Source organism: Myxocyprinus asiaticus, chromosome 14, assembly GCF_019703515.2.
Source record: "Myxocyprinus asiaticus isolate MX2 ecotype Aquarium Trade chromosome 14, UBuf_Myxa_2, whole genome shotgun sequence".
Lineage (NCBI taxonomy): Eukaryota > Metazoa > Chordata > Actinopteri > Cypriniformes > Catostomidae > Myxocyprinus > Myxocyprinus asiaticus.
The window spans coordinates 45,101,114-45,126,264 of record NC_059357.1 but is presented as its reverse complement, the minus strand read 5'-3'; the positions used below and the strand labels follow the sequence as shown (position 1 = coordinate 45,126,264).

General features: G+C 37.2%; 1 protein-coding gene across 5 annotated transcripts in view; it reads left to right on the top strand.

The window, feature by feature from the left end:
• LOC127452154 (gastrula zinc finger protein XlCGF8.2DB-like) overlaps positions 1 to 22,921 on the top strand; it is a 467,064-nt gene extending 444,143 nt beyond the window's left edge. For 2 of the 5 annotated variants that reach the window (XM_051717428.1, XM_051717433.1), the window contains exon 2: positions 19,797 to 22,921. In XM_051717428.1, the coding sequence (XP_051573388.1) occupies positions 19,797 to 20,986 (1,190 nt within the window). In that variant the 3' untranslated portion in view covers positions 20,987 to 22,921. The remainder of the gene's footprint in view (positions 1 to 19,796) is intronic. The other 3 variants (XM_051717427.1, XM_051717426.1, XM_051717425.1) reach the window with 2 other exon arrangements.
• The last annotated feature ends 2,230 nt before the right edge of the window (positions 22,922 to 25,151 follow it).

Sequence of the window (25,151 nt, the reverse complement as noted above, 5' to 3'; positions counted from 1 at the left end):
AATCCAATTCAAAGTACTTACCCATGACTTGTTTCCAACTATCCGTACTATCCGCGGTTTTCTTAGCTACAACTTCCACAGTTGTAATGAAAAATTATATTACAGTTAACTGGGATAAATGTTAGTAAGGGTGTTGATGTGTAGATGTGTAAAGTCTTATAACTGATGCTAGTGCTGAGCAGGTGTTTCACTTTTCCTCGTTAGTGCTGTTCAGAATGTCGGCGTTGTCAAGACGTTTCACATGATGGTTGAACTGCTCCATTGTACTTTAAAATAGCAAATTCTCATGTAAAATTCAAATGGGTCACATGCGTAACGATATCGTTGGAAGCCCGAATTAATCGTGCATGCAAGCCGCTCTGCGTTTGTCACGAGAGCTCACATTTAAGGAGTGCAAGGTTGATGTGCTCGCACTGATCCTGTCAGTGGATATTAGTTCCATATTGCTGTTTTGCTTTTGCATTTGAGCTTTCGTGAGTTCTTTAATATTATATATCGCTGCATCTTTGCATTATATCACTTTTTTAATAAGCAACTTTATGGATCATAAGTGTTTTTCTTTGCTATTAATAATATTAATACTATTGCTGTGACAGATAATGTCAGAGTGGCTGTGCGCCAGCTGAAGCTCGGTAGAAATTGGATGGTGGAGCAGGACAATGATCCTTAAGGCTGATTTATGCTTCTGTGTCAAGTCTGGCGTAGTCTCCACGTAGTGGCCAACGCGTTGGTTGCATTTATAGTTCTGCCTTTGTGCCTTTCTGCGATTTACACAGACAAAAGCAAAATAAACAAAAGCAGTGTAATTTGTGGATTCAAAAGTATTTATTAAATTATTGTAGCATTAAAAACGATTTCAAAGTATGTGAACATGTTGAAATTCAGGTAGGCTACATATTATGTATTATACATATTGCTTGTATTTCAGGGAGCAAATAAATTTAGAAAAATACTGTATGTCTGGTCTTGCGTTGCTTAATAAATAAATATTTTGTCATACTTCTGACGTTCTGTTCTTAAGAAAAAGATAACAAATTAATGAATTGCTATACATCACTTGTCGGATGCTAAATAGGTGTCATTTTACAATGCATATATTAGAGTTGGGGTACTCAAGTTTGAACTCGGACAATTTTAAAGGACTCTGATGCATTTTTACTCAAATTTGACTCGGACTCGAGCCTTTGGGACTCGGGATTTTTTTCAGAGTCCAGCCAAGTCCATGTCATTTGTGATGCATTGGAAAAAATAAATATCTAACAAAACAGAAATTAATGAACACATCTCTGTCTGCATGCAGCTGTATTAGCCCCTGAAGTCGTAGACGTAGCCAGAGTTGTTTCACTGTGTTTAAGCAAACACACATACGCATGTGCACAGGCACACTCATCAGTCAACCAATACGCTTGAATGTTACTACTGAGACTACTGTATAACATCGACTACCAAGGTGGCTGGCACAATGAAAACATAAAGACAGGCATGTATCCAATGTAATAGAAACTAAACAAGGCAGTTTCACACGACACGGGACCTGACAACTGGTAAAATTGCTTGTGGTGTTTGTGCAGCCAAGATGGTGCTCGCATTGCGGTTTCATCATGGTTAAAAACTTAAAATCAAGAACTTCATTGAGTCAAGTCACCCACATCATGTCTCTCACAGTTTACTAAAAACAGCATATTGAAATAAAAATACATAAATAGTATTAATATTGGATATTAAGTCTTTTTAGGCATAATGTATCTACACATGTAGGCTTCTGTAGTCTCTTGTGGTCCATGCAGTGTTGTCAGCTTGAACTGGTCCATATTAGCTTGATGAATTTTCGAGGGAAAACAGCATTATTGCTAAAGCAGACAGCAACTCTAAACAGATAAACAGCACCTATTTATTATCGATTGACTATTTTCAAAGCATTGATGAGCTGCTTAAAATACATTCTTTTACAGCATTTGTCCACCATTCACAACATTCAACCATGCACAATAAAATATTAGGATATTTTGGGCAGTGAAATGTTTTGTTTATAATTTAATTATAGACAATAAAATAAATGTATTATTCGATGACAGAGTTTGTGTATGAAGCTAAACATGTTCCGAGTTGAATTTAGTTGGTTATGACGTTTTTATTTTTAATGTAAACCACCAGGTAACTTATGCACTTTTTTTTAACTTTTTTTAGCCTACATCTCTGACAATTTTGAAGGACAATTCTGTTAAATTTAAGACTCAAAATTATTATTCTCCATGTTTTTGCGGTTAAAGAAGAGCGCAATGAAATTTTCTTTGGTTGGTATTTAAAGATTTCAGACTGATTGCAGACAAACATGGCTGCCGCTCAAAGAAATATCTATTATTTTTTTTTTTTTAATGTTCTGCGGCAGCTGCTGCGAGACACACATGGACGCATCAGGGATTTAGGTACACCAGCAGCACGCAGAACTGCCCTACATTGTGCGGTTTCCTACTAATTAACTAGAAGATCATGTCCGTGACGACATGGCCCCAATATTATCAGTGGGCTTTTCCACTGTTTTTGGATGTAGCATTTGCAGTCAAATCGTGAGACGGAACTTCTCAGCGAGTACTAATTACTACTGTGTTAACTCATTTCTACTGTATTTTCCCAAATCAATCGGCAGATAGAGAAAAAAGATTCAGACAGAAATCTCAGTATAGACTATTATTTCTTTAGATAGGGATAATTTTAAATAAAACTAAACTAAATTGAATTGACAAATTGAAAATTAAGTAGAAATAAAAACTAAATTAAAATTCGAAATAACTCTGGTTGTAATGACTAACACAGCTTTCACTTTCTTTGGTCTATGTTTAAGTGGAGGGGAAAAAGCAACAAATAATTGAAATGTCAACAGAACGCAATAAGAATTGTGTTGAAGGACAGTTTTGTCTTCATACACCTAAAGCATATGCTTTCATTCTGAAACCACTTTGAAGTCTGTTCAGCAGAATACTAATCATAAAATATATATATGAAAGGCAATAGAGGTGTTTTTGTTACATTTATATTGACAAACTCTTTTTCTTAGTTGTGAAGTTTAAAGTAAGCTTAAAATATTGATGTTGAGTTTACGGTTACAATTTTAATTCAGATTCATGAAAAGATTCATTCGTACTCGGTCTTGAGTCCGACTCTGCCCCTTTTGAACTCAGACTCGATTGTTTAAAGACTCGGACTCAACTAAGGTGAACTCGAACCCAACACTAGCATATAGGCAATATAATCAACTCTTACCAGGTGCTTTTTAATTTGCTGACAAATCAGAAGTGACAAGAAGAGGTAGGTCAGGAAGTGATACGGAAATGGAGGATAAATCGTATGGCGGGAATAATGGAGGGAAAGAATGGGGGAGAGTAGTTAATTGGAAAAGAAAGAAAACATACCTTCAAGGATCGTGTACAGATATTGGAAAGGAAAAGGAAGGAAGATTTTAAGGTAATGCTGAAATTTTCTGACCCTGATATTATGCTAAACCCTATCACACTAACTAAAGCTCTGAAGAAAGCTCTGGGAGATCTAGAGAGTGCAAGGACATTGAGGAATGGAAATGTATTAATCTTATGTAAGGATGAAAACAGCAAAAGGTTGCATTAGGCATAAAATCGATGCTAGGACAAACAGTTTCATGCACTTTACCATATAGGAAAGCTTGGGTAAGAGGTGTAATCACTGGAATACCAGCTGATGTATCCACTGATAGAATTAAAAGCTGTATTGAAGGTGTTAAGGTGATTGAAGCAAAGCGTTTACAGTATGTAAGAAACAAAGAAAAAATGGATAGCTTATCGGTAATGTTGCAATTTGATGAGGAAAAAATGCCAGATAGAGTTTACATAGGATACATAAGTTACGCTGTAAGACATTACATTCCTCCGCCACTAAGATGTTTCAAATGCCAAAAATATGGATATTATCGTAAACAAAAACTAAATAAAAAAATAAATAAGTTCATAAACTGAAATAAAAATAAAATCAACATAATTGGAAAAACTGAAACTAAACTAAAATACATTTTTATGGCTCTCTTTTAGTTAAAAACTAAACTAAAAATAATCGATTATTGCAGGTCATATTCATATTTTTATTTTTTAAATAGTACAAGCACTTAAATGTGGAAACGTGGAATTGTATTTTAACTTTTAAGTTCCAATGTTGCAAATTTTGTGTAAAAATATGTAGCTGACAAGAAATTTCAAGCACTGACAAGTCATATCATTATTACTCATGCAATATGACATCATATGAATAGAATAGGCTATATGGAATGTGTACATTTTACAAATATCTAAAATGTGATTAAAATCGTATAAAACAATATGTTTTATAAAAGATGTTATATTGAATTTATAGTTTAATATAATGCATGTATGTATGTGTGTGTGTATATGTATGTATGTATGTATGTGTGTGTGTATATATATATATATATGTCAGACGGGCTGGTTAGTGTATTTCTGTAACTGCTGATCTCCTGGGATTTTCACACACAACAGTCTCTAGAATTTACTCAGAATGGTGTCAAAAACAAAAAACATCCAGTGAGTTCTGTGGATGGAAACACCTTGTTGATGAGAGAGGTCAACAGAGAATGGCCAGACTGGTTCAAAATAACAAAGTCTACGGTAACTCAGATAACCGCTCTGTACAATTGTGGTGAGAAGAATATCATCTCTGAATGCTATTCTGAGATGCGGGTTGGCGCTGTTTTGGTGACACGAGGGGGACCTGCACAATATTAGGCAAGTGGTTTTAATATTGTGGCTGATCAGTGTATATACAGTGTGTGTGCGTATGTGTGTGTATATATATGTGTGTGTGTGTGTGTGTGTGTGTATGTATATATATATATATATATATGCATGTTAATTGTGAACCTCCCAGGTGTCCCAGTTTGAGACTTTCAAAATCTGGTCACCCTGTACACCTTATTCAGCCCCACCCCTTTTTGTTTCATGTAATTTGTTTTACATTTCATTTGGAATTGTTATAGAGTTTTGTTTGATGTTCAGTTTTCAGAGTTGTGACAAGACTTACTTTATCATGTCATATGCACTAAAGAGGACTTTGTGGTTAAAGTTCAATAATAATAATAATAAAAAAAGCATTCTTAAATTGGAATTATGTGTTTTCTTCTACTGTAATATCACATGAAATTTAGTTGGTCTTATTAAAATGAAGGATTTTTATAAGTATTATTTACAAACTGTATTGAGTGTCCAGCTACACGACCCACATTGCACAAATGCCTGTTTTCCCCATTTTATATGTATCACTTGATATAAAAACTAAATGTAATGGAAAAACTAAAACTAAACTATAAAATATTTAAAAACTAAACTTAATTGGGGTGAAACATATAAAACAAAATAGAAATAAATCTAAATAAAAAATTGAAAACTATTAGAACCTTGGAAAATACCCAGGAGCAACCTGGAAAAGCTCAAGCTGTAAAATGTAAATGAAGAATGCTTGGTTGTTGGAAAAATTTAATTCATGTCATTTATGGCAGAAGTACTCAACTTTTCCGTTTTGGGAAGATGATACAATAGGTAGCGATAATTTTGTTATTCATTGCAAAATAGGTTTGGATGTTTCAGAGAGTAAAAAAAAAGATGATACCTAGATGGAGATTTAAAATGGCAAATTGGGAAGCATATAAGTTTATATAAGAATAATGGAAAATATGTGGGATTTTATATAAAACAGCAGAAGTTATAGGTAAAAATGAAAAAAGCAGTGCCATGGTGGACAGATCAGTGCAGTAATGCTGTACAAAACAAAAACAAACACAAAGCATTTAGAAAGACCCATCAATTTGAAGATTTTTTTACATATAAGAAAGCACAAGCAGAAATAAGGATAATTTGAGCAGCTAAAAGGAAATATTGGAGAGACTGGTGTAGCACTGTAGGTGGGTATATAGACATCAATGAAGTATGGGGTTCGATCATAAAAATGGGAGGAATTTATAAAAGTCAGAGTTTGCCTGAAGGAAGGAAGAATAGCTGTGACAGATACTGAAAAATCAGAAATTTAGAAATATAAGTATTTGTGGGAGTGCATAGCAATGATAATATATCAGAAGAACTAATTATGAGGCAGAACCCAGATGTTCTGATTAAAAGAAATCCTGATGATGATGCGTTAGATGTAGAATTTACTATGTATGAGATAAAAAGAGCTCTTGGAGGAGTTAAAAATTTCCTGGTAAGGATGATATATGTTACGCAATAATTCAAAAATTATCAGATAGTTCATCAAGTATAATATTTGGCTTATATAATAAGGTGTGGAATGCAGGTAAACTTTCCTCTTCATGGAAGCATGGTATTATTGTGCCTGTTGGAAAACCTGGAAAGGATAAATCCAATGCAAATAATAATAGACCTATTGCATTAATTGCTAGTTTGTGCAAAATTATGGAGAGAATTATTATATATAGGTTAAAGTATGTACTTGAACGGAATGGACTTATTTCTCCAAATCAGAGTGGATTTCAGTCAGGTCGCAATACCATAGACGCCGTGTTGTGTTTGGAAGGAGATATAAAAAAAGCACAAGCTAATAAAGAGGTGATGGTTGGTGTGTTTTTTGACATAGAAAAGGCATATGACATAAGGAAAGATTTATAAAACTTAAAAATATGGAAATTGGAGAGAAAATATACAACTGGGTTATGTTTTTATTTTTTATTTGAAAGAACAGTACAAGTTAGGGTAGGATCAGATTATTCTAGGGTGTATTCAGTAGATAACAGTACCCCCCAGGGAAGTGTTTGTAGTCAAGTATTATTTAATATAATGATAAAGGTATGTATTTAATAATATAAAAGTAGACTCTATGCTGATGATGGGGCAATATGGAAAAGAGGGCGTAACATAACATATGTGGAATGGAGCATACAGGCAGCAGTTGTTGAAGAGGAGAAGTGGGCTAATAAGTGGAGTTTCCGTTTGTCAGTGACTAAACCTCAAGTGATGTGTTTCACAAAAAAGAAATGCATCCCAAAGGTTAAATTGAAATTATATAATCAGGTACTGGAACAAGTCCCAGTAATAAAATACCTGGGTATATGTATGGAATCTAGGTTGACGTTTGGAATACATGCTAAAAATCTGTTAGAGAAGTGTAAAAAAAGAATAAATATATTAAGATGTTTGGCAGGAGTAGATTGGGGAGCTAAAAGGACAGCATTAAGAAGAATATATTGTGCAGTTATCAAATCATCACTGGACTATGGGAGTATAATTTATGGGTATGCATCGGCATCCATAAATAAAAAGATAGAATCAGTGCAGGCTCAAACCATAAGAATATGCTGTGTTGCTTTTAAGAAGTCCCGAATTCCAGCCTTGCAGGTGAAAATGGGGGAAGTACCTTTATATCTTCGTAGACATAAATTGGCAGTGACATATTGGATTAATCTAAAAGGACATAATGAGAATCATCCAATAAAGAGTGTGTTGGAGGAATGCTGGGAACATGGAAATGAAAAGATTAAATGTTTTGGATGGTCTGCAAACAGAGATGCTCAATTAATGGGTATTACAGAGTATGCAGTCAGCCCTACTGTGGTATTACAAATTGTTCCATCATGGCTGTATCCTATGCCTATAATTGATCTTCAGCTGCAAAACAAAATTAAGAATGATAAATATGTCCCTAAGAAGTTTATTGTCCAAGAACATCTAGATCTGGGATATTTTTCAATGCTGCATATTTTTACTGATGGATCTAAAGATCCCTCTTCTGGTTGCACAGCTGCTGCAATGTATAATCCCAAATTCCCAAAAAGTATTAAGAAGAGAATAACTGATCATATATCTGTGTTCTCAACCGAATCAGTTGCCATTCTGTTAGCCCTTCAGTGGGTAGAAGATCTTCAGCCTCCAAGTGCTGTAATATGTGGACAATATTCAGTAAGACATTACTCATGAGATTCTTACAAGTCTATTAAGAATTCATAATATGCAAATAATAATATCTTTTTTTGTGGGTACCAGCTCATGTGGGAGTGGAGGGTAATGAAATTGTTGACAAACTTGCTAAACAGGCCCTAAAACACTCAGATATAGACATACAAGTGTCACTAAGCAAGGCAGAGAACAAATGACAAATTAAAGCATATATTAACAACAAATGGCAAGAAGCATGGAATAGTGAAATTAAGGGGAGACATTTGAATAACATTCAGAAACAAGTAGGAATTGGGAGGATAGATTATAATAACAGGAAAGAGGATTTAATAATGAAAGTGATCACTGACTATTGCTTTGATCTGTGACTTGTTTCAACATAGCCAGCATTATTTGGGAAGCGATCATTTTGAATTTGAATTGTAATATGAGATCATCTGATATTGCTGAGCTACTCCATGAGTTCTGCGTATACTTTACTGCTGCCAGGGCACCACTCGCTCACCCATCACTGTCGGAAGCAGTAAATGCAGACTTTAATACGCAGCCTTTTGTGGATTAGTATTCATGCAAGGCCCTATCGTGATTTCAATCTTATTTCAATTTTTCATGCAGCCTTGATGGATATCATACAGATGTCTCAGTGTCAAAGTCTACAAGTTTTAGCATTTTGGATGGTTTTCCCCTCATATTGCTGCTATCACAACTGTCATGTCCGTGACCATGGGTTTTCCCCATTTATGTGAAAACAACAATAAATTAAAAGTTATTATTACATGTTCTTAGGAGTGCCAACCCTTACATTATGTGGCTAGTAGGCCAATTATTTCTGGATTGCGCATTTCAGTTCATAGAATTTTTACAAAGTGTGTGGTCTCCCAAAAACGAATGTCCATTTTATTCACGTCCGTAACTCATTTTCATTTCCCGATCAAAAGTGGAAGAAAACTTGTTTAGACCACAAATTTTCTGATGTCTGGACTCTGTCTGCAGGTGTCTATGATTAATCATTGAAATGGTTCAATGTATTGGTCATGAGTACTTTTATACGTCCACACTGCAAATTCGGTTGACATTCACCTTTTAGTGCTTAATTCTGTTCTCTACATACATGGTTTAGTAAAATACGTGAGTGACAACCGCATTCAACAACAGAATTAACTTCCGAAAAATTCTGGTAGCGAAAACCGCATTCTCAGAAATTCCACATAGTGTGTACGGAACCAAACTGCACAACTAGTCGTTAATGACGTGATTAATGGCTCGTGTGAGATGTGTCTTCTCCTGGTTCAAATCACACTTACCGAGGTATGTCTTCATTCATTCATATATTCCAACCTGTCTCTCTCTGCTGTAGTTTTAAAAACACAACAGCTCTTAAATTTACAACAACTTTGAAATATAATCAAGCTTGAAATACACTGGCAACTATGGCAGGCATCTTTAACCATTTTCAGGCCAAGGGCCCCTTGGTAGGTAGAGAGACCGAGCAGGAACCCCTGTTACATATTGTATAAAGTTGAGTGTTGCGTTTTATGCCAATAAAAACATGTATGGTACCATATTATTGTTAGAGGTGTGAATCTTCACTTGTCTCATGAATTGATTCGATTATAAAACGATTCTCGATGCATCACGATCCATCTTATCCTCCAATTCTTTTATTAATAATGAGCAGTTACCATTCCATATGAATCTGTGGCGATGGATGTCCAGGAATCGCAGGTGATGGCCACTCAGCTTGCGTTACACATCGATTCACTCTGGATTTTGTGTCACTGTACAGAACAGGTATAGCGGTGTCTGTGGAAAAACTCAGAGAAGGGATTCTGTATCTTGGCTACAGGGTATGGAGGAGGAAGCGAAAGCCGGTGTTTTCCAAGACCAAGTTAGGGCAGAGATCCTTTGCAATAAATGTGGCAATGGACTGTGTGATCTTCTTTGCCCTTTGCCACATTTCGGTTTTTACAAGGTCTGCAACCTTTTTGACAAAGTGCCATTTTTTTTGTTTTCCTTGTTTATCACTGTCAAAAAAAGAGAAAAGTTGGCACACTACAGCTCTTAAAATAGAAAATGTATTATAGCGTTCCCACTAGGTATGGGCATTTTGGTCATTTTGTCAACTTGAATACTTGGACTAATTACTCATCTCAGTACTGTTTCATTTGACTGAAAACTGTTTGAAAGAATAATGTCATTGTAACAATTAAAGGACGGGCAAGGAAGAGGTGGGAACCGGCTGATAAGTCAACAAAGTTTAATGTAAAACTCTACATAAAATAAACATAAAAAAACACACACACATGCAGCGCAGCCGCATGTGTCTCTCTCTCGAACTGCCGTCTCCGGCTCGTTTAAAGTTTAAAGTGCAATTTGAATTTAGAAATGTCTTTTGTCTATGTTTTTCAATAAATGAATACAATTTTTAAAGCAAAATCAATAAAGCAAAAAATTATCCTGATTCGCTGTTTGTTCAGAGGCGTGCAGCACTAGTTTTCACTCTTTTTTTTCTCTGTTTCATTCATCTGAAAACTGTTTGCAAGAATAATGTCATCTGTGAGAATGCTGCAAATTATCTCCAATCATCATGGGACGGGAGGTGCTGTGAGTTTAATTCACTTTATTTCCACTCGGTTAACATGCATTGTGAACGCAACTCTGCAGGTTCAGTAATATACATCTTTATATAAAATAAACAAAGATGAAAGTGATTAAATCATAAAGTAATGCAAGACACGTTCACCTTGAACCTAAAATTTTGTTTTGTTTTATTTTATTTTCATTAGACAGCATAAACTGTATTATCAAAACGGAATACAAACACAAATTTGATAAGAGCACATTTAGCAGCATTATTTTGGGAACACAAGGGAATTTATTAGGCTTATTTATTTTGATTATTATTTTCTTTACATTTATATTTCTCTTTAGTTCTTAATCTGTAGGCTATTAGTAGTTTTCCATCTGTTGTGTTGACGGATGCTTGCGTGATGGCAAATGGAGTTGTTGGAGCCGGTAAATGTTTGGATATGGGGAGGTGGTTAAATAAGATTTTTTGATCACTTCATTATTTTAATGTTTTTTCATTTAGTTTAAAGTGCAATTTGAATTTAGAAATGTCTATTGTTATGTTTCTCGTGTTTCAAAAAATGAATGAAATTTTTAAACCAAAATCAATAAAGCAAAAAAATTCACCGACCCTCGGCAGGGGGATCTGATATCGCGATATTTTTTAAGGCAATTATTGCTAAAATATTTTGTACATATCGTGCAGCCCTACTGTATACGTGCTTCAACGTGTTGAGTCCACTGCTACACGCCTGGTGTGTGTGTGTGTCCAAGTGTTTGCTCCTGTGGGGAAAGCTGTGATGCTCCGTATTGTTGTTGCTGTGATGATTCATGAAGCATTCCATTCAACTCGGTGAGTCAGAACTTGTGCAGCAATCTTCAACTCCCATTTCGTCAAGATGCAGGTGTGTGAGCTTTGTACAGTCAGTGACAAGCATTCACTTTTATTGAATAATATCCATTAACAAGTCAAAGTTCTTACATTAAATGATAATAAAACGTGTTTAGCAAACGTTTTGCAGAGACAGGTGTTCAAAACACGGTTAATTACACTTTTTTTATTTGTATTATCGTGACAACAGCGTTGCAGCATCGTATCAGTTTGGTTGCTATGTCACAACGTAAACAATCTTAAAATTAAAAATAAGCTCCCTCTTTGACAGGTGTGTTTAGTTGTCAGGTAATTGTCACTGAATTTCGAATTAAGTGAGAAGTCACATCATGCATGATCACCATCGATCATCATTTTCATGATCAATCATTGCTGTCATGTCCGAGTACTCTTGCCCATCCCTAGTTCCCACCCTTGGTGACATTTGGAGCCTACGGCTTTTCATCAGACAATAGAAACATACAAAAATGAACCTTTTTATACCCCGGAACAATCAATCAATGCACAGTACGTGACTAGCAAGAGGTTGACCTCAAAGATGGAAAAAGTCTTAATGCATCCACGTACACAAAGAGAATAAACATACAGTCTAACTGGAGGCCACCAATAAATACAATAATAATAATAATTAAATTAATGCAAATAATAATAATATTAGTAAATAATAATTATCGAAATTAAAATAATGATAAAAAAACATGATCATGATGAAGTGCAAATAAAAAAACTGTAATAAGTGCAAATAAAGAAAATAAGACAAACCAAACATAGCCCAGTATATGTATATACAGTATATATAGTGTCATTAACAAATAGGAATATCACATATACAACAACTTATACAAAACACTTGAAGGTGAAACATATCAGGTTAAAGTACCATCATAGTACCATCTGGACAAGAGCCAAAGAAAAGGTCACACTGAGAAATTAACTAGAGGCAAAAAAAAACAAAAATGCAACAATGAACATACTTATTCACGAGCAGCTGTGCTACAGATTGTTTTTACAGTTTACAGACCATATTGCACAAAAATTAGATATATATTAAAGAAAGGGGCGAATGTCAAAATCCTCTTTCAGGCCTTTAGGTGGTTCAGTATCTAGAGTATAGATCCAATATGTTTCACGCCTTAAAAGCAAATTATTAATATTGCCACCCCTTCTAGGACATTTGACTAATTCTATACCTACTGTATATATTGAAGAGCAGAAACAGAATATCTTAAAGCAGCAAAATGCTGTGCTAAAGAACATTAGGATCTCAATGCCTTATGGCACTTCGATATTCGGAGATGCAGGTTTTAAGAGGTCTACTAGTTTTTTGTACACAAGGACAACGCAACATGTAATTGACATTCACGGTGTTTCGGGAAATGATATCTCTGTGTTTAAAAGTTTTCCTTAATGTCATCTAGGGTGGGAACGCTATGATAACTTTTCTATTTTTGGAGCTGTGATGTGCAAACTTTTCTCTCTCTTTTTTTTTTATACTACTTTTCATTTTTTTAATCGGGCACCCGCATTGAGCTTTGCGCCGTTGGATGTAAGTATTTTGTTCCATTTTTTCCTTGTTAATCACTGTGCCATACCCCCTCCTGATAGATGATTGATAGACAGATAGACCCTGTCCATGCAGAATAAAACAGCTTCATGAAACTTTATGACTGGAGTGATACGAAATTAATCTCTGTGAACGTTCATGAATTTATACATGTTTCAAAATTACTGTTCATTTCGGAGGAAAAAATACTGAGTGCTCCTTTAATTATGTTGATTTGAGAGCCATCGACTATTGTCTCGCAGACACGTTTACTTAGGGTGCCTATACACTAGAGTTAATGCTGCGTTAGAGAACACTGCGAATGCATTGATTTCAAAAGGGGTGGTGCGTAGGAAAGACAGAGAGGGAAAACACAAGGGCTTCCAATAGTGAAGCTCCGTCATGCAACCAAAAGTTGAGAACATTTCAACTTTTGCTGCATCTGTTGATCAATGGGAATCTTGGAGAGGCGGGACTAGTTGCGCTGTAAAATAAAAAAAAATAAAAAAAACATGTTGGACAAACTCAAACATGCTGTGTATTAATTCCCTGTCCTTTTATCTTTCTCTGTCAGGCTTAAAAGGTAGTAACTGTGGAAAGAGAGTCTGGAGAAGAGTTTCAATGTTTACTGGTGTATTGTGGAAAAAAAATATTTTACATAGCCATCTCTATCCATGTCCACCTCTACCCTCAGTGCTACATGCCTTCCAAACGGACCTTTCACATTTCCGTGTGTTAAACGCTCCGTCAGAGTTTTCCCTAGTGTGTAAGCGCCCTTAAGTGACTCTCTAGTGCAGCACTGCTGAACTTGATCTGAATGCGGTGTCAGTTGAAGGTATGAACAAGACTTTATGAGCACCTCGTGATAAGGAAGTGGTCGCACTAATGGTTTGTCTCTGCTGCGCGCTTGTGTTTGAATAACACAGTTTCATCACATTTTAGCAAGGTTTAGCAAAATGAGAAAGGATCACTTCAAGAGGAAAAGTTGGCTTGCAGGTGCCAGGTACCTTGCACATGTCGATGGACTAAAACATATTCTCCTCTCTCTTGCTACTGCTCACATGCGGTAGCAAGTATTACGATTGTCAATGGAGGATAAAACAATCAATTGCAAACTCCCTGCGGTACCACTGCAGACTTAGGGGTCACCTGTTGAAGACCCTTGCTCCACAGACATATTGGAAAAAGCATCGCCATTGGCTAGTACATTTTAATTTCTTTTTTACTTGCCAGACTTTTGTCAACATGTAAGCATAATTTACCTGTAGAAGATATTAAGCAAACCAGGAAGGTGCATCTTCACAGTTATATAAGGCTCTATTTTCGTGAGTGCGCAAAGCACAGCGCTACGACTGGATTTGATAATGCGCATTGTCTTATCCAATTTCCGTGAGCGTGCTAATTCTAAGTGTAATTTCATGCCAGCGGAAAGTGCAAGTGGGTGTGGGTGTGGGTGGGAGTGTTTGTGCTACTGTAGGTGTCTGCATGCAAACTGTGGGTCTATTGTATGTTATGAAGTGGCGCAAAGTGCAATTTGCTATTACCTGAGAGAGACGTTTGAAAAGCAGGTCTTATCTCAGCATTAAGTTTAAATTAATTTCCTACATTTGCAGTTTGGAGATTCCACCAGTAGGTAGTAATAAAGTTAATGTCCAAACAACAAAATACAGAACAGTGGTTCCCAACCCTGTTCCTGGAGGCCCCCCAACACTGCACATTTTGTATATCTCCCTTTTCGACACACCCAATTTACATCTTGGAGTCTCCACTAACGAGCTGATGAGTTGAATCAGGTGTGTTTGATTAGGGAGATATCCAAGATGTGTAGTGCTGGGGGGCCTCTAGGAGCAGGGTTGGGAACCACTGTAGTGGAACATCAAATTTATGTCCATGACGATCATTGCAGCCATTTTATGAAACAAATATATATATTTTTTAAGAGATTTTTGTTAAGCTATCTTTTGGTCATGGTTTATTTTTCAATTATTAGGATTATTATGTTTATATTTACAATTGTATTTATAATCTAATTTGTATTGGTATTTGAAAGATGCATATACACAATATATCATCCACTGAGAGTAAATAATCTTTGTCCTTTGATAATGATTTGGGTTGAATTTAATGGAAAACTATACGAGTTGTGCTCTGTGACGCTGAAAATGGTAAAATACATTTTATTTTCTCTGAGTAAAAATAGACATCCGAGTGGGGGTCCCCCCTGAGTATTTCGCATAGCCGGTGCACAAGAGTCACTCTCTACAGAAACTATTCTTTCCTCCATGTTGATTAGATTTCCTTACAATGCGGAAACTCCAGTATTAGCTATGCGCCTTGAGTAAGTTTTTCATTTTTCCATCTGTTGTGTCTCTCAGCTGTTAGTTCAACTGTATTTCCCAGCTGTAATGTTGTAGTAGTAATCCGAGCGATCATGGAGTGAGAGACAATGCCGATGACTTCAAAGAAACTGCTCACTGTCTGACGTGTGCTGACTCAATTCATGTCAAACTTTACTGGCTTATACACATAAAAACTATCTTTTGTCATCACCTGCTGGCCAAAATCTTTAATGTCACAGGAAAAAATAAAAAGACACACATCTAGCTCTTTTACACATCTGCAATGCTCTTACACTTTAGTTTAGAATGCCAAAACACAAGCGGAGTGATAGAAAGAGTGAATCAGAATCAGAATGAGCTTTATTGCCAAGTATGCTTACACATACAAGGAATTTGTCTTGGTGACAAGCTTCCAGTGCACAAACAATACAGCAACAAGACATAGATAATAATAATACAAATTATTAATACAAATAATACAAATTAAAAAAATTTTTAATAAAAATAATAAGTGGATAGAAAATGAAGTATATATAGAAATACACAATAAGACAAAAAAAGAAAAAATATATATATCTATATATCTATACGTATGTACAATATACAAATACAAATCTGTTATATACAGAAGCAAGTGAATGTAATAGAAGAAGTATAGTATGTTGGATAAATATATATAGCCTAAGCTGTGTATTGCACATAATTATTGCTCAATGGGGCAGTTTTAACTGTTCATGAGATGGATAGCCTGAGGGAAAAAACTGTTCCTGTGGCTGACGGTTCTGGTGCTCAGTGCTCTGTAGCGCCGGCCAGAAGGCAACAGTTCAAAAAGGTAGTGGGCCGGGTGAGTGGGGTCCAGAGTGATTTTTCCAGCCCTTTTTCTCACTCTGGAAGTGTACAGTTCTTGAAGGGAGGGCAGGGGACAACCAATACTCCTCTCAGCAGTCCGAACTGTCCTTTGTAGTCTTCTGATGTCTGATTTCGTAGCTGAACCAAACCAGACAGTTATTGAAGTGCAGAGGACAGACTCAGTGACTGCTGGGTAGAACTGTATCAGTAGCGCCTGCGGCAGGTTGAACTTCCTCAACTGGCAAAGGAAGTACAACCTCTGCTGTGCCTTTTTCACAATGGAGTCAATGTGGGTCTCCCACTTCTGGTCCTGTAAAATGGTAGTGCCCAGGAACCTGAATGACTCCACTGCTGCCACAGTGCTGTTTAGAATGGTGAGGGGGGTCAATGTTGGGGTGTTCCTCCTAAAGTCCACAATCATCTCCACCATTTTGAGCATGTTCAGTTCCGGGTTGTTTTGACTACACCAGTGAGCCAGCCGTTCAACCTCCCTTCTGTATGCAGACTCATCGTCATCTAGGATGAGGCTGATGACATTAGTGTCTTCTGCAAACTTCAGGAGCTTGACAGAGGGGTCCTTGGTGGTGCAGTCATTTGTATACAGGGAGAAGAGTAGTGGGGAGAGCACACATCCCTGGGGGGCACCAGTGCTGATTGTTCATGTGCTGGAAGTGAATTTCTCCTGACTCACTAGCTGCTGCCTGTCCGTCAGAAAGCTGGTGATCCACTGACAGATAGACGTGGGAAAGAGAGTTGGTGTAATTTAGTCTGGAAAAAAGCATCTGAGTGCTGATTGTGTGAGACATCAATACTCATAGAACGTCTCTCGTCCAATCAGATTCAAGGACTGGATCTAACTGTTCGATAATCATCTGGGAAATCTTCTGATTATCGATGTAAGAAAAAGGCACTTCAAAGTGCGACAGAGGACATACAAGAGAGTGTGCTCGGCTCACGTATCTCTGTGCAGTTCGGCCACTTGCGCTGCACAACGACAGCTCCACTCAAGTTGTATGATGCAAGGTATCGGGACATTTTAAGGAGAATTAGTTCATGAGCAAAGTATCTAACCTGATAGGAGTCCAATAATAAATGCATCTTTCTTTTTGCATGTCTCTTTATCCTCGGAAATCTGGAGTATTCCAAACTCCTGTTAAACTTTATCCGTGAATGAAGATGGGTTTGACTGCAAAGGGAATGCACTAGTGGAGGCAAAGTGCTGTGAAATTAGGCTATACGTAATTGTGACATCCAGTGTTCAGAAAATGAATTTAATATTTCTCCATAGCGGGCCAAATTCTGTTCTATTTCTAAAATGTCTCATGGCCACAGAGCAGTCTGCAGGCCATACTTTGGACACCCCTGCTGTAAAAAGAAAATGTTCTGAAAACGGTATGTGGAAAGTAACCAAAATCATATTTTACTTCCTTAAAGTCAGTGTAAAAGTAACTATGGCACATGATGGCTCAACTAAAGTGATGGTGATCCATGACATCTCAGTACCCACTGCAACGGATGCAGTGTAGACAGCATTACTGATTATAATAAGTTCCATTTGCTTTTGATGCGACGCACTGCTTGTGTTCATTGTAGAGTGTTGTAGTGCGTGCTTATGAGACAACATGAAGTGAAAGCATCTCGATGCAAAAGTTAATATTTGTCACTACATAACTCATTCACTCACAAGGGAAATCTGAATATTTACTGGCCAGTGGCTCATAACAGATATTTTTTAGTCACTTAGTGCAAAATGTGGACACATATGCGAGTGATACGTAATGTAGAGGGCTATCTGGGGATGATGGAGACAATGATATGTAAGTATTTACCAAATTAAGCTTTTTTATATCCAACATATTCACCAGATGAAGGGTTTTGTGTGTGTGTGTGTGTGTGTGTGTGTGTGTGTGTATGTATATGTATATGTGTATATATATATATATATATATATATATATATATATATATATATATATATATATATAGGAGTTAACATAACTCTAGTATTATAAAATTGTTTACTAACCTTGTCTGTGTAAAGTTATCCAGTAGTTCATCTTTGTGGTCATGATGACGTAACGCCAGTAAACCCTGTTGGGCTAAATCCCAGTAACTTTTGCTCTATGTAAAGGATACCAAAAAGAGAGCTGAGATGACTGAGTTTTCGATTTTCATCATTGTCTTCTGTTTTTGAACAAGCCATTGAAATGATCATGATCAGACATACAGAAAAGACACAATGGAATATGAGTGCCATCCAAACAAACGGTTGCTTCATGGAAGCGTTGCTTCTCATGAATAATGTTTAGAAATGCACAGAATCTACTGATGGAAATGCGTGTTACCCTACCAGTCACAACAATGCCAGAGGTTAGAGTGCATTTTATGACATTGCTTCAACTTTGGTTTTTAAACTGGAAGAATGAACTAGCAAAAAATAAATAATGCTAAATAATAAACATAATGAGTGCTCTCACTGTTTTCAGTGATGAGCAACCTGAAAATATCTTTTAACATCTCAGAAAATGTGTTTTGGCATTTTACATAAGTTGCAATTGCAATATGACTAATTAACCCTTTAAGCTTGGATGGGTGGGCCAGTTAGAAAAAAAAAGAATTGTCAAAATATTAATAAATACAGTCTTGACCAACACAAAGTAGATGTAGTTTGAAAGCTTAAAAGCTCTACTTTCCAATGCATGCAGGCATTATGACCAAAAATGAACAAGTGTTTTGAATTTAGCAGACGAATCAGGTGTTCTGTTTTGTTAATTTATAAAAAAAATTAAAAAAAATTACAAAAAAAAACATTTTTTGCATTACATATTATTGTAATCAGTAAAAACATCAAATTCATCAAATAGCCATGTGTCATATGTTGTTGGGAAGCTCTCAGAGTAGAATACAACCAGCCTTTTTTTTATTTACAGACAAAAATTTCTTTGACATTTATTTTTCATGTGAACAGGTGTTGCTTATATGCTGCATATACACTTATAACTTGACAAAAAATAAACTGAACTTAAAATATCCCGTTCACATACCTTTCTTAGAGGAGCTGATTATCTTTTAAAAGAGCCCACATACAAAGTACTTGGATGCATAGATCATTAGATAATCCACATGAAGCACAATGTTACATATGGCCACCAGGAGATGGCGCCAAGTAAATGACAGACTCATTGAGTCAAAAGGCACTCATTCTGTGAAATCTCATTACTAAAACCATGTCTGCATGCTATTCAAACCTTTAGTCATTGTTGTGTTTGTATGTGTAATTAGTTCTTATGTACAATTATTATGTTTATTTGTTTGAAGAGGCTTTTGGACACATGGAGACGTTTTTGGACACTTTTTTTTAAGAGTTATAAGCCTTTAATTTGGGTATCCCACTGAAACAGGAAATCTTTAAAAACACCCTCAGACCTTAAAGGGTTAAGCACCATAAGATTTGTATTATTATTATTATTATTATTATTATTATTATTATTATTATTTTGTTAAATTGTGCAGCCCTAATCTGCTTGAATTAACATGAACCAGACACCTTCTTTAGTACATAAAATATGAAATAAAAATAGATACTTAACCCCTGTAGATTTCCTCAATTACAATGAGGGTCACTTTTATTGATTTGTTTTTTAATATATATGTTCTTTTCAGAATTAATTGTAGTGAAAGAGGAAAATCAAGAACCAATAGAAGTTAAAGAAGAAAGTCAAGAACAGGAAGTGGAGGAGGAACATCAGAATCCTCATAATTTCATAACAGGAGAAAAATCTTCTAGTTGCTCACAGACTGAGAAGAATTCTTCACAAAACAGAAGTCAAGCCAAAAATCCCTTCTCCTGCTCTCAGTGTGGAAAGAGTTTTACACGGAAAGACAGTCTTAACCAGCACATGAGAATTCACACTGGAGAGAAGCCTTTCACATGCCATCAGTGTGGAAAGAGCTTCAGAAATAAACGAGACCTTAATGTGCACATGAGAATTCATACTGGAGAGAAAAATTTCACATGCCTTCAGTGTGGTAAAAGCTTAACGTCTAAAGGACGCCTTAATGATCACATGAGAATTCACACTGGAGAGAAGCCTTACATGTGCCATCAATGTGGAAAGAGTTTCATTAATAGAGGACGCCTTAGGGATCACGTAGTGTATCATACTGGAGAGAAGCCTTACACATGCCATCGATGTGAAAGAAGCTTCAGGAATAGAGGAAACCTTCATAGTCACATGAGAATTCACACAGGAGAGAAGCCTTTTGCATGCCATCAGTGTGGAAAGAGCTTCAGAAATAAACAAGACCTTAATGTGCACATGAGAATTCATACTGGAGAGAAGCCTTTCACGTGCATCCAGTGTGGTAATAGTTTCACGTCTAAAGCATACCTTAATGTGCACATGAGAATTCACACTGGAGAGAAGCCTTTCACGTGCCATCAGTGTGGAAAAAGTTTCACACATAAACCAAGTCTTCAGAGGCACATAAAACGTCACACTGAAGAGAAACCTTTCAAGTGCCCTCAGTGTGGAAAGGGTTTCACAAAAAAAGAAGACCTTGATGTGCACATTAGAATTCACACTGAAGAGAAGGCTTTCACATGTCTTCAGTGTGGGAAGAATTTCACACAAAAAAGAGGCCTTAAAGTGCACATGAGAATTCACACTGGAGAGAAGCCTTTCACGTGCCATCAATGTGGGAAGAGTTTCATTCAGTCAAATGCCCTAAAAAGACATGAGAGGGTGCATACTGGAGAGAAGCCATACAACTGCCCCTCATGTGGAAAATGTTTCCGCCAATCAAGATCTCTAAGAAATCATAGAAAAGTGCATTTCCTAGAGTTGTTGTAGTGAGCAAAAGAGCAATTACATCTTAAAGCAGGGTCTCAAACTCAAATTACCGTCCAAATAACACTCCAATATACACTGATGAGCCAAAACATTATGTCCCCCACGTGCCACCAAAACAGCGCTGACCCGTCGAGGCATGGACTTTACAAGACCCCTGAAGGTGTCCTGTGGTATCTGGCACCAAGACGTTAGCAGCAGATCCTTCAAGTCCTGTAAATTGCGAGGTTGATCCACCGTGGATTGGACTTGTTTGTCCACCACATCCCACAGTTGCTCAATTGGATTGAGATCTGGGGAATTTGGAGGCCAGGGCAGCACCTTGAACTCTTCATCATGTTCCTCAAACTATTCCCGGACAGTGCATACAGTGTGGTAGGGCGTATTATTCTGATGAAAGAGGCCACTGCCATCAGGGTATACCATTGCCATGAAGGGGTGTACCTGGTCTGCTATGATGTTTAGGTAGGTGGCACGTGTCAAATGTCCACATGAATGGCCGTACCCAGTGTTTCCCAGCAGAACATTGCCCAGAGCATCACATTCCCTCCACCGGCTTGTCGTCTTCCCACAGTGCATCCTGGTGCCATCACTTCCCCAGGTAAACAGCGCACACGTACATGGTTGTCCACATGATGTAAAAGAAAACAGGACTCATTGGACCAGAGATGATTGGAGATGATTTAGTACTGTGGCTACTCTCTCTAAAATTGGCCGTCCAGCCAAGATGACTCAAAGGGCACACTGGAAAATGCTCAATTAGGTATAAAGAACCTTAGAGTGACAACTAAAAACTTGAAAGAATTATGAGTCTACAATATGGAAAACATTAAACAGGCATGGTGTCAATGGCCATGAAGGAAGCCGCTGCTTTCCAGCATAAGTTTGCCAATACCACCTTGAGACTCCACAATGCTACTGGGAAAATGTTTTGTGGACTGATAAAATAAAGTTTGAATTGTTTGGAAACAACACACTTCACTACGTATGGCGCAAAAATGGCACCGCATACCAAAATGAAAACATCATCCCAGTGGTACGGTGGAGGGAGCATCATGATTTTGGGCTGCTTCGGGGCCTCAAGCTGCTTGCCGTCATGAATTCCCAAGTTTATCAAGATATCCTACAGGATAATGTCAGAGTGTCTGTGCACCAGCTGAAGCTCAGTAGAAGTAAATGCAGCAGGACAATGACCCTAAACATCGAAGTAAATCCACTACAAAATGGCTTAAAAAAAAAAACGAAAATCCCCCTTTTGGAGTGGCCCAGTCAGAGCCCAGACCTTAACCCAGTAGAGATGCTGTGGAATGACCTCAAGAGGGCTGTTCACACCAGACATCCTAAGAATATGGCTGACCTGAAGCAGTTCTATAAGGAAGAATGGTGCAAAATTCCTTCTGAACATTGTGCAGGTCTAATTTGCAGCTACCGGAAACACTTGGTTGAGGTTATTGCTGCCAAAAGAGGATCGACCAGTTATTAAATCCAAGGGTTCATTTACTTTTTTTAGACTGTGAATGTTTAATGGGATGTGTTCAATAAAGACATGAAAGAGTGTAATTGTTAGCACATTATGTTTGTCTATACTTGTGACTTTGATGAAGATGAAATCACATTTTATGACCAATTAATGCAGAAAACCAGCTAATTCCAAAGGGTTCACATACTTTTTCTTGGCACTATAGATCACTATTATTGGTATTCTATTCTATTCATTCTTTTTTTTTTTTTTTTTTTTTTTTTCTGTTACAAGATCATTTTTTGTAAAGCTGCTTTGAAAATCTGTGTTGTGAAAAGTGCTATACAAATAAAAATTACTCATGCTGTGCCCAGGTGTACTTCCCTGAAGATCAAATTTTTATGACAAATTCACCTTTGGCTGACATTTTCACATAATATTTAGCATTGATAGTATGTGAATAGAGACGCAGGGTTGGTTTCTTCCATCACATGGCCTGACCTGTGTTCTTGTCCATTGTATTTTATGATTAGCTTCACAGGTCACATACAGAGTTTATTGTTATTAGGTCATATTGGTTTAAATTTCCCTCATACGTACTATATTGGGTGTTGTCTCGATATAGTCAGCATTTTCAGTGAAAAATGCGTGGCAAGTGCAAGTCTGATGAAACAGGTGTTCTATTTAATAATTTGCTGAGTTTGGGAACAGAGTGGCAGAGCTGGTGATCAGAAGTTGCAGTCATTGGAAGTAGCAGTCCCCTTTAGAAATCAGAAAAATCACAAGCTGCTTTGATATAACAGTGAGAAGTTATTTAAATATATAAGGACACAACTTACACAGCAATCAGTTTATACAATAATTTTATTTCAGTTGGATGGGCAAAATAAGTGACTTGAGTAGCTGTACAGTGCATCAAAAAATAGAAACGCAGAGGCCGTCACCTGAATGCTCGTCGCATCATCGTATGCTTCCAGTTACGACAGCTAGACTGATAAAGATATAAGCAATCTAGTTTTGTTAGGCGTGTAATAAGCCATGTGGAATATATTAGGCTTTTGTTTAATAATCATTTAAGAGAACTATATGGAACTGTAAAGACCAAAACAAAATGCAAAAATTTATTTGTGGCCAGATTTGAGGATAAACTATTAAAAAAATGTAAATTTTAAAGTCTTAAAGGGTTGGTTGCTACATTGCATTAGCCTACCATGCAATCAGAATTTCACTGGAGCGAGGAGCGCATTTCACAAGATTTTGCTCAGCCCCCTCTAGCCGCTCTCAAGGCGCTCACTTTTTGCACCTCGTAGAATGCGCTACCGTTTCTCATGCAGCCACGTGAATGTTAAAGCTCAAAGTATGTTTTGCTCAAATCACGTCATCAGCAGAGTGCACGAGCACTGAACGTGCACAGCCCAGTTTGTCTAACCATGCACCTTTGAATGCGCAGAATGCGCATGCACCTGGAGTTATTTGTACTAATTAGTGGGTCCACAAGGTGGCAAAACTAACATTTTGAGCCGTTGCTGTCACGATGAAGCGCTAGAAGATGTAATTGCTGCTAAACATCAGGAGATGAAGGTAAAAACAACAACAGTGGCTGTGCAAGTCAAGAGCGCATGTGTGAGGAGGTCTGGAAATACCTTCATTTGTATAACTTGAGTCTGAAGGAATATAAAGACATCTTTATGGGTTTAAACTCCTAAAGATAAAGTCCGGTGTCTCACAGCAGTCGTAGCGCGCATGCACCAACCACCTATGCATGTGCGCACATTTACAGTGCTTTGACAGACTTGTGTTCGACTGTATGCAGACGCTGAGCGTTTGTGTCAATGGAAGTATATCCAGGGCTTTACGCTTCTACTACACTGACAAATATAAGGTGTTGGCGGCCATGTTAGATCCTAGATTTAATACAGAGTGGATTATCAGAAATGAGGCAGCGAGTAATAAGCTCAGAGAGATTCACAAGCTGCTGGTGACATACGCTGAATACGACAACAACGAGAGGAGATGAGAGTGAAGAGGCAGGTAAACGCATCAAAGAGAGGAAAAAGCTATTTTTCAAAGTAAAACAAGGTGTTGTTTATCCAGGTTTGCTATTTGCGCTGAGCGGGAGTTTTCAAATCATTCCTATTGGAGCCGAGCGCCATGCTCACCAGGTGGAATGTGAGATTGACAGCAATGTGGAGCAAGTGCTAAGAGCAGTTGAAAGCGTATAAAGATGAGAAAAGCTGATCACTGAGCTGAAAGCAATGATATCTGTAATAAGTGCATCAACATCTGACGATAATGCTGAAGTTTATGGCTGCAACAAGTAATCAATAAAATCGATAATAATTGATAATGAAAATCATCAACAACTAATTTCATTATCGATTAGTTAGATGTGTGCGGCGTGGAGGGAGAAGCTTCATCAGTGATGTCACTTTACAGTAGTAAAAAATGTGCTTGCATGATGAAACTCGTTTGAAAAATGATGGAGACATGTTAAAGTGGAAAAACCATGAGTAAAGACGCTGACAACTACCCTTGGAGTTCGCGAGTTCGAATCCCAGGGCGTGCTGAGTGACTCCAGCCAGGTCTCCTAAGCAACCAAATTGGCCCAGTTGCTAGGGAGGGTAGAGTCACATGGGGTAACCTCCTCGTGGTCACTATAATGTGGTTTGCTCTCGGTGGGGCGCGTGGTGAGTTGTGCATAGATGCCGC